The sequence below is a fragment of the Oncorhynchus mykiss genome, chromosome Y (genome assembly GCF_013265735.2).
Source record: "Oncorhynchus mykiss isolate Arlee chromosome Y, USDA_OmykA_1.1, whole genome shotgun sequence".
NCBI lineage: Eukaryota > Metazoa > Chordata > Actinopteri > Salmoniformes > Salmonidae > Oncorhynchus > Oncorhynchus mykiss.
In genome coordinates, this window is record NC_048593.1 from 27,752,434 (window position 1) to 27,768,291 (window position 15,858).

Sequence of the window (15,858 nt, forward strand, 5' to 3'; positions counted from 1 at the left end):
GAGCAAAGTTGAGTAGCTAGGCCAGGCCTACTTAACTCTGCTCAAATGTTTGCAACAATATATAGTCTATTGTAGTCTCGGTTAATGATATTCGATGTTCATTAATGTTTTGGATGTGTACTAAACAGCCCTTTACTTTTCTTTTTCAACGCTCAAACACCAGTGAATGCAGACACCACCTGGTTTGTTCTCTGCGCCCTAGCATTGCCTTTTCACTGGCCCCAAGCACTACCTCTGCCATCAGTGCTGTCTGGTGATCAGCCCCCAGTCCATATCCTGCACAGATTTGCAGTGCAGAATTAGAAACAGTCTCCATGCAGGACCTGGGAAGCTCTATCCTGAACCCACCTCAAAGACGTACTTCACTGACAGAGCATCAGCAGTGGTAGCAGGGGTGTGAGAAGAAGGGAGAAAAGAGCTGCAGACACAGTCCTTGACACATCACTCGCAAAGGCATTGGAAATGATTGAAGACATGCAGTGCGATCGGAAAGTATTCCATCCCCTTGACTTTTTCCACATTTTGTTACGATAGTCTTATTGTAAAATTGATTAAAACCTTTTTTTCCCTCATCCATCTACACACAATACCCCATAATGACAAAGCAAAAATGGATTTTGAGACATTTTTGCAAATGTATGCAAATAAAAAAAATTGAAATATCACATTTACATAAGTATTCAGAACCTTTACTCAGTACTTTGTTGAAGCACCTTTGGCAGCAATTACGGCCTCAAGTATTCATGGGTATGATGCTACAAGTTTGGCACACCTCTAGTTTCTCCCATTCTTCTCTACAGATCCTCTCAAGCTCTGTCAGGTTGGATCGGGAGCGTCTCTGCACAGCTATTTTCAGGTCTCTCCAGAGATGTTCGATCGGGTTCATGTCCGGGCTCTGGCTGGGCCACTCAAGAACATCCAGAGACTTGTCCCGAAGCCACTGTACTTAGGGTCGTTGTCCTGTTGGAAGGTGAACCTTCGCCCCACTTTGTCCCGTTCATCTTTCCCTCTATCCTGACTAGTTTCCCAATCCCTGCTGCTAAAAAACATCCCCACAGCATGTAGCTGCCACCACCATAATTCACCATTGGGATTGTGCCAGGTCTCCTCCAGACGTGACACTTGGCATTCAGGCCAAAGAGTTCCATCTTTGGTTCATCAGACCAGAGAATCTTATTTCTCATGGTCTGACAGTCCTTTAGGCGTCTTTTGGCAAACCAAGGAGTGGCTTCCGTCTGGCCACTCTACCATAAAGGCCTGATTGGTGGAGTGCTGCAGAGATGGTTGTCCTTCTGGAAGGTTCTCCCATCTCCACAGAGGAACTCTGGAGTTCTGTCAGAGTGACCATCAGGTTCTTGGTCGCTTCCCTGACCAAGGCCCTTCTCCTCCGATTGCTCAGTTTGGTTGGGCAGCCAGCTCAAGGAAGAGTCATGGTGGTTCCAAACTTCTTCCAATTAAGAATGATGGAGGCCATTGTGTTTGTGGGGACCTTCAATGCTGCAGAAATGTTTTGGTACCCTTCCCCAAATCTGTGCCTCAACACAATCCTGTGTCGGACAATTCCTTCAACCTCATGGCTTGGTTTTTGCTCTGACATACACTGTCAACTATGGGACCTCATATAAACAGCTGTATGCCTTTCCAAATCATGTCCAATCAATTGAATTTACCATAGGTGGACTCCAATCAAGTTGCAGAAATATCTCAAGGATGATCAATGGAAGCAGGATTCGCCTGAGCTCAATTTCGAGTCTCCATAGCAAAGGGTCAGAATACTTATGTAAATAAAGCTTTTCTGTTTTTTATTTTTCATGATTTTGCAAAATAGAAAAATAAATCAAAACAACCATCCCACTCCTTCAGTCACATTCAAATCACATCCCTACACAGACTCAGGTGCCTGTTAGGATGGAACATTTAGGCCATTTGGGCCTCACAGGTGCCTGTGAGGACAGAATAGGCAGCCAACACATGCTCAGCATATGTGGGAACTCCTTCAAGACTGTTGGAAAAGCATTCCAGGTGAAGCTGGTTGTGAGGCAAAGGTCGGCTACTTTGAAGAATCTCAAATAAAATATATTTTGATTTGTTTAATACTTTTTTGGTTATTACATGATTGCATATGTGTTATGTCATAGTTTTGATGTCTTCACTATTATTCTACAATGTAGAAAATAGTAAAAATAAAGAAAAACCCTGGAATGAGTAGGTGTTTCCAAACTTTTGAAGTGCCATGATATTGAAGTGCCGAAGTCGGTATGCTTTGTTTATTGGTTGTATGGTGCATTGGCATAGAAACCTGTTGTCGGAAAATTCATTTAATATATTTTATATAATTATGTTGAAAATCTGATTTCCCCTTAGCTGATCATTGTCGGCAGCCAGTTCTGATCGTAGTGTAATGAAACGGGCAAAGAGAGTGAGCTCATCTCTGGTGGTTGGCGAAGCCCTGTGTGGGATCAACTGTGCCACAAAAGCTTGCTGAAGTGGTGAAGTTGATATCCGCGTTTATGAACATAGGGTTACTACAGTTATTGTTTTTGTGATCGTAAACATTATCTGTAATTAATTCTATGGGGGGAGGGTTTTCCATTTATTTTACTGTACAAGGGGCAGGGTCTTATGAAAATATATTTTGCATTGGGGGGGGGGGGGGGGGTGCATTTTTTTTATGACACATTAAGTTGGAACAGCCTCTCCCCACAATACATTTTGATCTGTCCCTTATATAAACACACAATGAATCTCTATCTATCTAGACAAGATTGATGATGAGTTGGAGATGACCATGGTGTGTCACAGGCCTGAGGGTCTGGAGCAGTTGGAGGCCCAGACCAACTTCACCAAGAGAGAGCTACAGATCCTCTACCGCGGCTTCAAGAATGTACGCACAGCCTTCTCCCTTTCTTTACTGTCTGTCTATCTTTGTCTTCTTTTCCTCTCTCTTTCTGCCTGTCTTTACTCTATCTCTCTCCCTGCCACTTATGTATACTCCTGCTTATGTTGATTCTCATCTTCACAAGTGTTTGTCAAAGCTCTGTTCTCTTTCATCTGCGACTCCAATATGTAAATGATTTTAGCTTCGCGCCTTCATCACTTCATATGGTGCTAATCAGATTGTACTGCCTGCAGCCAGAACAACTAAGCCTTTCATACACCATAGCAACAATTACATGCTGCATTACCCATATAAACCAAACATTTTTAAAATAAAATATATATAAACATATATTCTCTACATACACACATGCTCAAATACCCACCCACACATTGACATACACCCACATACAAGTTATATGGAAATTGCTAGTTAATTTCCAGTTAATTAGCTGTCAGATTTGATTGACGCTAATTCTCTGTAACCATGGGTGGTGCCATTCGAGTGTAAATGATTGGTTGATCTGGCCGTTACCCAGAAGAAGCTGCATTATTTTAGCTTGAAATAGTGTTTTCACATGGTTTCCACAGGAGTGTCCAAGTGGAGTGGTGAATGAAGAAACATTTAAACACATCTACGCCCAGTTCTTCCCCCATGGAGGTACAGTACAGCCAGATACCTCTCATTTAGACACATCTACGCACAGTTCTTCCCCCATGGAGGTACAGTACAGCCAGATACCTCTCATTTAAACACATCTACGCACAGTTCTTCCCCCATGGAGGTACAGTACAGCCAGATACCTCTCATTTAAACACATCTACGCACAGTTCTTCCCCCATGGAGGTACAGTACAGCCAGATACCTCTCATTTAGACACATCTACGCACAGTTCTTCCCCCATGGAGGTACAGTACAGCCAGATACCTCTCGTTTAGACACATAACATGCCCTTCCTTACTTGTTTGGGACTCATTTACTAGCACTACTTTGGGATTATAAAATCTCATGCCTGTATCTGGTTGTGTTGCAGATGCCAGCACTTACGCTCATTATCTCTTCAATGCATTTGACACAACAAACAATGGATCCATTAAGTTTGAGGTAAAAACCAAAACACCATCACTATTACTCAGTGGACAGTTTAAATCAGGGGAGGCAACTAGATTCAGCCGTGGGACGATTTTTGTTGGAGCCGAAGGACGGGCGAACAGAACATATTTATAATTTGTACACTACAAATTGACCACAACTAAGCCCAAAAAGACATTGTAATTTGAAAATAAACATACATTCATACCTTGATTACATTGAGATACAATCATATAATGTATATTTTTTTATTTGTGGGAATACTTTGGAACAGATTTCCTAAACTCAACATTTTCTTTTCCCCGAATATATATATTTATTTATTTATTTATTATTATTATTATTTTTTCTTTCTTTACTGAAAACTTTTGGGGGCCAAAATAAATCACTCGTGGGCCACCTGTTGCCGACCCCTGCTTTAAATGAAGGAATATGAAGAATTATGTCTATCTTATTCACTCAGTCTTTACTAAGTATTTTATCTTTAATCTCGCTCATGTGGTGACTCTCTCAGGAGTTTGTAATGGGACTGTCTACACTGCTGCGGGGTACTATGAGAGAGAAGCTGGAGTGGACTTTTCATCTTTACGACATCAACAACGATGGATACATTAACAGAGAGGTCTCTGTTTGTATTTACATGTCAGTTATGTATTGAAAGATTCACATATGAAGTAATCTTGTTTTAATACCGTTTGTATTTATGTGTTTCAGGAGATGACTGAGATTGTGAGGGCCATTTACGACATGATGGGGAAATATACCTACCCTGCACTCAAGGGAGATGTCCCTAAACAGCATGTGGATGCTTTTTTCCAGGTGACTTGATATCCTAGAGTATAATGTAATATTAAAGCACATGCATACTCTACCCCTTAGTAGGGCACAACAGTTTAAACTACATAACAATTTCATACTTACCTACAAATTTACATTTCACTCACTTTTTCCCTTCCCACAGAAAATGGATAAAAACAAAGCTGGAGTTGTGACTTTAGAGGAGTTCATTGTCGCATGCCAGGAGGTATGTATAGAACATGCATGTTTATACATTTTATATTGCTGTTGGTGTCCACAGTGCATTCAGGAAGTATTCAGACCCCTTCCCTTTTTCCACATTTTGTTACATTACAGACTTATTTGAAAATCAATTAAATAAAACAAATGATCATAAATCTACACACAATACCCCATAATGATAAAGTGAAAACAGGCTTTTATAGATTTTAGCTAATTTATTAAATATATATTTTTTATAATTGAATATTGTTAAAACATACAATCTACGTGCAGTGAAGCTGCTCAAAATTTACATTACATTCAGTCATCTAACCGGCTCTTGTCCAGAGCGACCCACAAGAGCAACCAGGGTCAAGCACCTCACCCAAGGGCACGTCTCCCACTAAGTCAAAATGGGGACCCGAACCAGCGACCTTTCTGCCTCCGGCCCAAGCTCCCAACTGCCAGGCCACCAACCATCCAAGATCCTCCAGCAGTTCTCAGAGAGCTGCCCCTCAACCATCCGAGCTGCAACATTCTGTCTTACCATCTTTCTCCTCTTCTCCCCTCAGGATGAAATGATGATGAGATCCATGCAGCTCTTCGAAAATGTGATGTAAAAAAGGAGCCGATGGAAGGAAGGAGAGAATTAGATAATGAGAGAGATTGTGTGTGTTTCAGTGCATTCGTGTGAGTTCATGTGCGCATGTGCGTGTGTCCACACGTTTGTTTATCCGTGCGTGTCTGTCAGAGTGGATGAATGTGGATGTATATCAATCTCTCTCATCCTCTCATCTAACTTGTCAGCATTCATGTGTTTGCCAAATAATGTCTCTGCCTGGCTACCTGCCTGGGTATGGATCAGATGAAGCCAGAACCGCTGAGAGAACCCTGGACTTGCTAGTCATATTGCTGAGCCTGGGAGTATGCAAACGAATTACCTGGAAAATGCTTTCTGCCTTTTTATGTGACATAAAGGTTTGTAAATCAGATGATCATACAATATAGACTGCAGTGGGATACAGCTGAGAAAACTCAAACCCATACGCTGCTCCCCAATTAGGCCTATGTGGAAACTCCTGAAAGACTCCTGACCCCTACCTGTCAAACACTGAAACTACGCCGGGATACTTTGGGTTCTTTTGACTCTGTTCTTTTTGCCAAAATAGATGCATGCTTGAGCCAGAGGGATTCTTCCCTCCCTACCATAGAAATAGAATCATGATTCTACGTCTATGCGCCCTACCAACCATTTGTTTGTCCAGGACTTGGACCTTTAAACTCATTCATTCAGTGATTGATTTATCGATAGCTATGATCTACATATCTGCTTATTTATTAATGTGTTTATGCTCGAAAAATATGAGGTTGTCCTAATGTATTATTTGTTTGTTTTAATTGTTGTTTCTGTTTCACTGTTGTCGTGGTGACCTCTGTACCTCTGTTGGCTTGGCTGTCGCACTCCTGTCTATCCTTGTAATTGTGTCTGTCCTGATGCCTGTTCTACTGTATGCTTATAAATACACCTAATAGACTTGGTTTATGACTGATGATACATCCTCTTGTATGATGGCTGAATCAAACTAATGATAGAAGATGAACATCTGAGTAACGCAACGTGAAAGGTGTTGGTCATTGGTGTTTTGACTTGTCTGTTGAAGTGTGTAGTGAGGGATACAGGAGTTAAGCTAAACCCCCAAACTCATCACAGGACAAAACCAACATTCTTCTAATGTGAAACAACTATAATTTTTCTTCAACGAATTACTAATTTGTGCTGACTTTGTCAGTTCCTCCTCAGTGTACATTATGGCAAATAGATACAGTGCATTCGGAAAGTATTCAGACCCCTTCCCCTTTTCCACATTTTCTTGTGTTACAGCCTTATTCTAAAATTAATTAAATTATTTGTCTCGTCAATCTACACACAATACCCCATAATGACAAAGCAAAAATAGGTTTCTAGAAATGTTTTCTAATTTATTAAATATAAAAAATAGAAATACCTTTATTTACATAGGTATTCAGACCCTTTGCTATGAGACTCGAAATTGAGCTAAGGTGCATCCTGTTTCCATTGATCATCCTTGAGCTGTTTCTACGACTTGATTGGAGTCCACCTGTGGTAAATTCAATTGATTGGACATAATTTGGAATGGCACACACCTGTCTATATAAGTTTTCACAGTTGACGGTGCGTGTTAGAGCAAAAACCAAGCCGTGAGGTCGATGGAATTGTCCGTATAGCGCAGAGACAATATTGTGTCAAAGTACAGATTTGAGGAAGGGAACCAAAATATGTCTGCAGCATTGAAGGCCCCCAAGAACACAGTGGCCTCCATCATTCTTAAATTGAAGAAGTTTGGAACTACCAAGACTCGATCTGAGAGCTGGAGAAGGGCCTTGGTCAGGGAGGTGTCCAAGAACCCAATGGTCACTCTGACAAATCTCTAGAGTTACTCTGTGGAGATGGGAGAACCTTCCAGAAGGACAACCATCTCTCAGAACTCCACCAATCAGGCCTTTATGGTAGAGTGGCCAGACGGAAGCCACTCCTCAGTAAAATGCACATGACAGCCTGCTTGGAGTTTGCCTTAAGGCACCTAACAACTCTGAGACCATGAGAAACAAGATTCTCTGGTCTTATGAAACCAAGATGGAACTCTTTAGCCTGAATGCGAAGTGTCACGCCTGGAAGAAACTTGGCACCATCCTTACAGTGATGCATGTTGGTGGCAGTCATCAGGACCTCAGACTGGAGCGAAGTTTCACCTTCCATCAGGACAATGACCATAAGCACATAGCCAAGAGAATGCAGGAGTGGCTTCGGGACAAGTCTCTGAATGTCCTTGAGTGGTCCAGCCAGAGCCTGGACTTGAACCCAATTGAACATCTCTGGAGAAACCTGAAAATAGCTGTGCAGCGACGCTCCCCATCCAACCTGACAGAACTTGAGAGGATCTGCAGAGACGAATGGGAGAAACTCCCCAAATATAGGTGTGCCAAGCTTGTAGCGTCATACCCATGAATAGTTGAGTTTGTAAAGTTTGAAAAAAGGGAAGTTGTCTTGACTATTTTACAAATGCACTATAAATATATATTGATTATGTTGCAATTATTTTTGCCTCAGGTGTCAAAGGGGTAAATAATGATGAATGATAATCAGCGCTTAAAACAATCTGAATATAAAATGTAACAAAGAGGTTCACCTCATACAATACTCTATCTTTGACAGACAGATAGGAGAGAGCTTAAGCTTTCATGTTCTGTTGTACATTGCAAATGCTACCAATAAAATGTTTCGAGAAAATGTGTGTGTGTGTGCACAGAGGGAGAGGAGAGAAAGAGGGATCTCTGGATTAAATAAAATATGAAGTTAGTCAGTCAAATGAAATTACATTTTATTGGTTACATACACATATTTAGCAGATGTTATTGCGGGTGTGGCAAAATGCTTGTGTTCCTAGCTCCAACAGCACAGTAGTATCTAACAAAACACACAACTCTAAAAGTAAAATAATAATATTAAGAAATATATAAATATTAGATCGAGCAATGTCGGAGTGGCATTGACTAAAATACAGTAGAATAGAATAGAATATAGTATTTACATATGAGATGAGTAAAGCGATATGTAAACATTTTTAAAGTGGTCAGTGATTCTAAGACTATGTATATAGGGCAGCAGCCTCTTAAGGTGCAGTGTTGCGTAACCGGGTGGAAGCCGGCTAGTAATGGCTATTTAACAGTCTGACAGCCTTGAGATGGAAGCTGTTTTTCAGTCTCTCGGTCCCAGCTTTGATGCACCTGTACTGACCTTGCCTTCTGGATGATAGCAGGGTTAACAGGCCATGGCTCAGGTGGTTGATGTCCTTGACTATCTTTTTGGCCTTCCTGTGAAATCGGGTGCTGTTGGTGTCCTGGAGGGCAGGTAGTATCAAATCATTTTATTTGTCACGTGCCGAATTTAACAGGTGTAGGTAGACCTTACCGTGAAATGCTTACTTACAAGCCCTTAACCAACAATGCAGTTCAAGAAATAGAGTTAAGAAAATATTGACTAAATAAAGGGAAGACATTTTATAAAACAAAAAATAACAAGAAAATTAAATAACAATAACGAGGCTATATACGGGGGTACCGGTACCGAGTCAATGTGCGGGAATACAGGTTAGTCAAGGTAATTTGTAAAGTTACCATGCATAGATAAACAGTTTGCCCGCGGTGATGCGTTGGGCAGACCACACCACCCTCTGGAGAGCCCTGCGGTTGCGGGCGGTACAGTTGCCATACCAGGCGGTGATACCAGGCAGTGATAATGTTTGTGAGGGTTTTAGGGGCAAGACAATTTTTTTCAGCATCCTGAGTTTGAAGAGGCACTGTTGCGCCTTCTTCATCACACTGTTTGTGTGGGTAGACCACTTCTGATCGTCAGTGATGTGTACGCAGAGGAACTTGAAGCTTTCCACCTTCTCCACTGCGGTCCAGTTGATGTGGATAGGGGCGTGCTCCCTCTGCTGTTTTCTGAAGTCCACGATCAGCTCCTTTAGTTTTGTTAACGTTGAGTGACATGTTATTTTCCTGGCATCACTCTCCCAAGGCCCTCACCTCCTCACTGTAGGCTTTCTCGTCATTGTTGGTAATCAGGTCTACTACTGTTTTGACGTCTGCAAACTTGAGGATTGAGTTGGAGGCGTGCATGGCCACGCAGTCATGGGTGAACAGGGAGTACCCTTGTGGGGCCCCAGTGTTGAGGATCAACGAAGTGGTGTTGTTGTTTCCTACCTTCATCACCTGGGGGCGGCCCGTCGGGAAGTATGGTGTTGAATGCTGAGCTATAGTCAATGAACAGCATTCTTACATAGGTATTCCTCTTGTCCAGATGGGATAGGGCAGTAAGACGGTGATTGCATCGTCTGTGGACCTATTGGGGCGGTAAGCAAATTGAAGTGGGTCTAGGGTGTCAGGTAAGGTAAAGGTGATATGATCCTTAACTAGCCTCTCAAAGCACTTCATGATGACAGAAGTGAGTGCTACGGGGCGATAGTCATTTAGTTCAGTTACCATTGCTTTCTTGGGTACAGGAACAATGGTGGACACTTTGAAGCAAGTGGGGACAGCAGACTGGGATAGGGAGAGATTAATATGTCCACAAACACTCCAGCCAGCTGGTCTGTGCATGCTCTGAGGACGCGGCTAGGGATGTCATCTGGGCCGGCAGCCTTGCAAGGGTTAACACCCTTAAATGTCTTACTCATGTCGGCCATGGAGAAGGAGAGCCCACAGTCCTTGGTAGCGGGCTGCGTTGGTTGCACTTTCCTGACAGTGGGTGAAGAAGGTGTCTAGCTTTTCTGGAAGCAAGACATTGGTGTCCGTGATGTGGCTGGTTTTCCCTTTGTAGTCCGTAGACCCTGCCACATATGTCTAGTGTCTGACATGCTGACCACACCGCTTGCGTAGCGTGTACGAGCTTTGTAAAATAAATGTACACATACATGTTATCCAATCATTGCTCCAACACTGCTAGAACTTTGTTCTATTTGTTGTGCTTGACACGCAAGTCCCGCCTCTCCCATCTCCTCGTTGGTTATATACCCACGTGCCATCTTCTCATTGGTTTTTAAGAGCATATACCCATGTGGGTGATTGAAGATGAACTGAGGTCCACAATCCAGTCCTGTTGGTAGTGCACCTTAAAACTGGCTGCCAACCGCCATATAAAGTCCAAAAAATAAGAAGCCCGAAGGAGGAGAGATTACTGGAAATTAACTGTGGGATTAATTGTAGAGGAGTGGAGGACCTTGTGCATTTCAGGTAAAATAACAACCCGATGTTAATATCCCAGGACAAATTAGCTAACAACAGCAAGCAGCTAGCTAAATTGCCATACATGTTTTTTTGAGCTGTCCCCAAATTAATATAGTTGGTTCAGAGTTCGTTTTGACATTTCAACCTGTGTGTCCTGATTGTGTCTGGTGTTGGTAGACAAAATCAAGAAGCGGGATGGCGGACGCACGTCAGCGGTTGAATTGCGACTCCACTTTGTCTCTAATGATCATGAATATTTATAAATACGCCTCTTTCAGTAAATAACTGTGATGATTGGGCTATACCAAAGAAAATCTTCCATCAATCTAGAAAGGAGGTGTGGCCATTGAGTCCGTGTAGCGTATGCCTGCGTTGAAATAGGTATTTCAGTTCATTTCGGAAGAGCCCGCTGTTAGTAATCAAATTGAACGGGATGGACGAGGAACAAATGGGACCACAGACCTTTCTCTATGGTGAGATGTTTTATTTTATTTTTTTAAGTAACATAATTTGGTGTTTTCAGTATAGTTTCAAATCCATGTCAACTAGTTAGCAAGAAAAAGAGCTGTTCATCAGACGCCAACATCGCACGAGGTAGCTACACAGCCAGCACAATGGCTAGCTACAGTAACTAATGTTAGTTAGCTAAAATTAATTGGGCGATGTGAGTTTCGTCAATGTATGGTTCAATAACGATTTCTGAATACAATGTCATTAGTTACAATGCTTGGGAATGGAAATAATGTACCCAGTTGTCAGCTTGGTAGATAGCCACGAGACATGGACGGTATTATAGTAGTTAGCTTGCAAACCATCTTGAGACCTTTTTTTAGTAGTTCGCTAAATTGGGTAATGCTTTCATCATATTGGTTCCCTGGTTGATTTAATTTGTTGTGGTAGTTGGGCCAGACTGATAAGTTCACATTGCTGGACAAATTTGACATTTCAGGCGATGTTCCACAAACTACCGGGCTAGCTAGTTGGCCCTCCATGCGTCTGAACACGTGTTTTAAAGATGGCGCACAAGGCCGTCTAGAAACGTGCTCATGCTATGCAGCAAGATGTTAACATTGCCTAAGTTGCTAGTTTTGGCTAAAGCTTTTTTAACTAGTTACCTGTGATAACGTAATGAAAGTGGATAAATTAACATGTTATTGTTAAAGACGTGGCATTAAGTCCCAGATTGAAATGGTGATTGGACAATTAAAATAATACGTGAATTCCAAATGGTACATGTGGTGGTTTTTGTAAGTAGTTTGACTCGCATAATGTTCATAGCAGCATGTCTAAGAGCTAGTTAGTTGCATTGAACACGTTCCCTTTGTCAGTGCTCACAACTCTTCCAACCACGTGAGTATGTGACCCATATTTGGGCCTCACCTCAGACACCTCAAACTGGGAGATGTCCAGTAATGGGCAACCTCTTCCACAAGTTAACGGTTTGGGTGCATGCTTTTCCTTTTCCAGGAACGCAAGTGATTCAACATGGCATAGTCTTCAATTGAGTCGTTATTAGTTGCATCAGCCGTTTTACTGGCTGGAAAAACGCCTGAAGACCCACCATTTTATTACAGGATAAGAAATTGCCCAGCCCAACATTGCCATCAACTAAGGGAAAGGGGTACAGTGTAGTATTTCCTCATATGTAATTGACACTTTTTTCAATAGGGTGCGAGTTGAAATCTGGGAAGGATGTTGTCTTCAACCCAGAAGAGGATGACTTTGAGCACCAACTGGACCTAAGGATGGTGAGGGTTACTGGTGCTTATTTTATATAATATGAATTGATGGCAATATTTCTGTTTAACCATTTCTTGTTATAGGTATGATAAACTATTTATGAACTTTGTCTCCTGTTGATTGGTCTTAGGTGTGTGTGGACCCCAGCACCAAGGATGAGCTGCATGTTGTGGAGGTGGAAGGACAGGACGCAGAGGGTGAGAAGGTGAAGGCTGTGCTAGCTGCGCTCAAACCCTCCACCTTGCCAAGTGTGAGTAGTCAGTTGTCAATACTTCTCTTCTATCCCTGAGTGGGAGATGGTGGTTGTATGGCCTTGTGTAGAGTTCATGCCTACTGAGCAGTTAATTGTGTGTTGCAGGTGTGTCTTAGTGGGTTCGCAATCACATCCCCAGCAGTTTTCCGTCTCAAGGCTGGTTCTGGTCCAATCCACATCAGTGGCCAGCACCTTGTCAGTGAGTATTGCTTATCTCAGGACTGTTACTCCCATGGTATATTTGGTGCTGCCATGGCCTCTGTAGTCAGATGATAGTTGTTGAGATGACTTACTGATGTGTTTTCAACACTGCATACCAAAAGACTGAAATATCAAATACAGAGAATTATTAGATATTTGTTTTAATGTATCTTTATTAATTACCCTCTCTGGGATATGTGGGACGGTAGCGTCCCACCTGGCCAAAAGCCAGTGAAAATGCAGAGCGCCAAATTCAAATAAATTACTCTACAAATCTAACTTGACAAAAAAAAAAGAATCTGGATGTTTGTCCTCTGGTTTCGCCTGCTAAATAAGTTCTGTTATACTCGGACATGATTCAAACAGTTTTAGAAACTTCAGAGTTTTCTATCCAAATCTATTAATATCTTATCTTCTGGGGATGAGTAGCAGGCAGTTGAATTTGGGCATGCTTTTCATTCCAAATGCTGCCCCCGATCCTAGGGAAGTTGTCATATTCTATCTACTCAAAGTTAACTTGTTGTTTTTCCACCAGTGATGGGAGGAGACCAAACTTTTGACGAGGACGATGATGAAGAGGAAGGGGTACAAACGCCCAAGAAAAGGGCTGCATCAGTACCAGCACTTAAATCTCAGGTTGGTCCCGGATACTGGCCTTTGATCCAACACGCCAACGGGGAAATAACCTGCGTTACAAAATGTATATATCTGGTGCCCTAATATTGCATGGCCTCCCTAGTCAAAGATGATCTTTGTTGAGCTGATTTACTGATGCATTTTCAACACTGCTTACCAAAAGACTGAGACTGAAGAGGGTCATTCCCATTTCTGAATGTTATCCACTCTTTACTCTTGCATCGCATCCTCACCTCATGACACTTACCATATCCTTCCCTTTCTCCTCTTCACAGAAGAAGATGAAGATGGATGACTATGAGGAGTAAGTGTAGTGTTTGACTGACTAACCAATGTTCCATGGTGAGGTTTAATCTAGAATTGATTTGTAACATCTCTTTAGGGATGACGATGATGATGATGAGGAGAGTGAGGCTGAAGAAACTCCTGTTAAGGTGAGTGCATTTATTTGCCCACCTGTAATATTTAGTTAAGTTCAGCCTATTTTCATTCTAACTTTGAAAATGACACAAGAAACCTCTGTTTTACTCAGGTTAAGAAGACTCCGTCCAAACCTCAGACTCCTGCCCAGAATGGAAAGGGCCCTAAAGCCAACACACCAGCTGGCAAACAGGTAGTCCTCTTCACACATCTTCTGCCCTACATTGTTTCTAGTCAAAGATGATATTTGTTGAGTTGATTTACTGATGCATTTTCAACACTGCTTACCAAAAGACTGAGACTAAAGATGACCACTCCTGTATCTGAGTATTGTAGTGATGCATGTTAGTCATGTTACATGTCTTGTCTAACAAGTTCTGTTTTTCAGTCAAATACGCCTGGTGACAAAAATGGCCAGACCCCCAAAGCAACCCCTAAAACACCTCAGACCTCCAAACCAGTACTCACCATCCCTGAGCTGAAGGCCAAGATGAAAGCGACTATGGAGAAGGTGGGTGTATGTTTTCTGTCTTGATGTATATATTATCTGGAAATACACTTGCCTAAAACGGAGATAGGATGAACTGATCTAGCTGATGTTAAAGAACTGTTAACCAAAAGACTGACCGAACACAAGATTAAAGGGACATCTGAATACCTATAGTAATGTCATTATTTCAGGGAGTGAACCTGCCTAAACTCCAGCCCAAGTTCGAGAGCTTTGTGAAGAACAGCTTCAGAGTCACAGACGCCAAGGTATGGTAATGCTCCCAAGGAATGTTGTGAAATTTGACCTGTCTGTCTGGAAGGTAATGTGGTTCAATTGGAAGTTTGTGAAATGACAACCATAGTGCTGTTGGAACACATCCTGGAAGAGCAATAAAGACAACTTGGTTTTGATCAGCAGTGAAAAACCCCAGTACCTCTAAAGTTCTGATCTCTCACTATGACATTATGATTTATGCTTTGGTAAATGTTTTTCCCATCTTTTTTCAGGCAATGGCTGAACTGTGGAAGTGGAGACAGACTGTGGAAGACAAAAAATAAATATTTTGGTAAACCTTTTTTGATTTTATTTTGCAACCCCCCCCCCCCCCCTCCTTGGCCTCTCCTGGCCCTTCCCATGTCAATCAAACTTCTGCAGCCCGTCCAGTCCCCAGTGTACTGCTGTGGCACACCGACTAATATGGAACTAATGACTGAGCCCCTGACCCTACCAGCACCACGACCCTCTCAGAGGGTGGGAGGGGTGATACTATTCCAGCTTTCATGTGGGTAGACCTGGGAAAACCCACTTGGAACATAACATTTTATAAATGTGTAAAATACATACTTGCTACTGTTTGAATGTAGCATTTTTAAAGTCTGGTCAGTTGGTTTTGAAGGACTGTCCCTCTGGCAGTTTGGAAGGTATCTGTTCATATGCATGTTCTTTTTGGGGGTATGTTTGTAAATGGGTCAAGTGACTTGATGGCTGTTCATGTCATCCATACGCTGTTGGTGTCTGGATGCTCCTGTCAATCCCTTCCAGAGGGTAGGTTCCTCAGGGTCTGAGATGTTAACATTGAACACTTAATATAAGACAAAATGTTAACTGGTCCAATCAGGTTTTAAGTCATGCTCACGGTTTTATATTTTGCTAGAAGGGTAGAGCGAAGTAGCTAACACACCGGTGTCAGATGTCGTCTGAAAGTTAATAAATAATTATATTGTATCATACCTGCTTTGTGACCTTGTAACTTCTGTTCTATTGAATTGCTATACAATGTAAAATTAACAGCTCTCTAGCCACAGGAATATTGATCTGCAATAAAAAAAAATATTGGGGGAA

The 15,858-nt window shown here is 42.0% G+C and overlaps 2 protein-coding genes across 3 annotated transcripts in view; both read left to right on the plus strand.

Moving 5' to 3' along the window:
• Nucleotides 1-6,508, plus strand: part of LOC110509916 (Kv channel-interacting protein 1) — a 50,359-nt gene extending 43,851 nt beyond the window's left edge. For both annotated transcript variants that reach the window (XM_021591133.2, XM_021591134.2), the window contains 7 exons: nt 2,760-2,884; nt 3,469-3,538; nt 3,912-3,982; nt 4,485-4,592; nt 4,685-4,789; nt 4,932-4,994; nt 5,542-6,508. In XM_021591133.2, the coding sequence (XP_021446808.2) occupies nt 2,760-2,884; nt 3,469-3,538; nt 3,912-3,982; nt 4,485-4,592; nt 4,685-4,789; nt 4,932-4,994; nt 5,542-5,589 (590 nt within the window). In that variant the 3' untranslated portion in view covers nt 5,590-6,508. The remainder of the gene's footprint in view (nt 1-2,759; nt 2,885-3,468; nt 3,539-3,911; nt 3,983-4,484; nt 4,593-4,684; nt 4,790-4,931; nt 4,995-5,541) is intronic.
• Nucleotides 6,509-11,101: 4,593 nt separating this feature from the next.
• Nucleotides 11,102-15,858, plus strand: LOC110509917 (nucleophosmin). The gene is made up of 11 exons (XM_036967828.1): nt 11,102-11,250; nt 12,446-12,525; nt 12,648-12,767; nt 12,876-12,969; nt 13,507-13,607; nt 13,883-13,911; nt 13,990-14,041; nt 14,140-14,220; nt 14,416-14,538; nt 14,709-14,783; nt 15,024-15,858. The coding sequence occupies exons 1-11, from the start codon at nt 11,211-11,213 to the stop codon at nt 15,072-15,074; spliced, it is 846 nt and encodes a 281-aa protein (XP_036823723.1). The 5' UTR covers nt 11,102-11,210; the 3' UTR covers nt 15,075-15,858.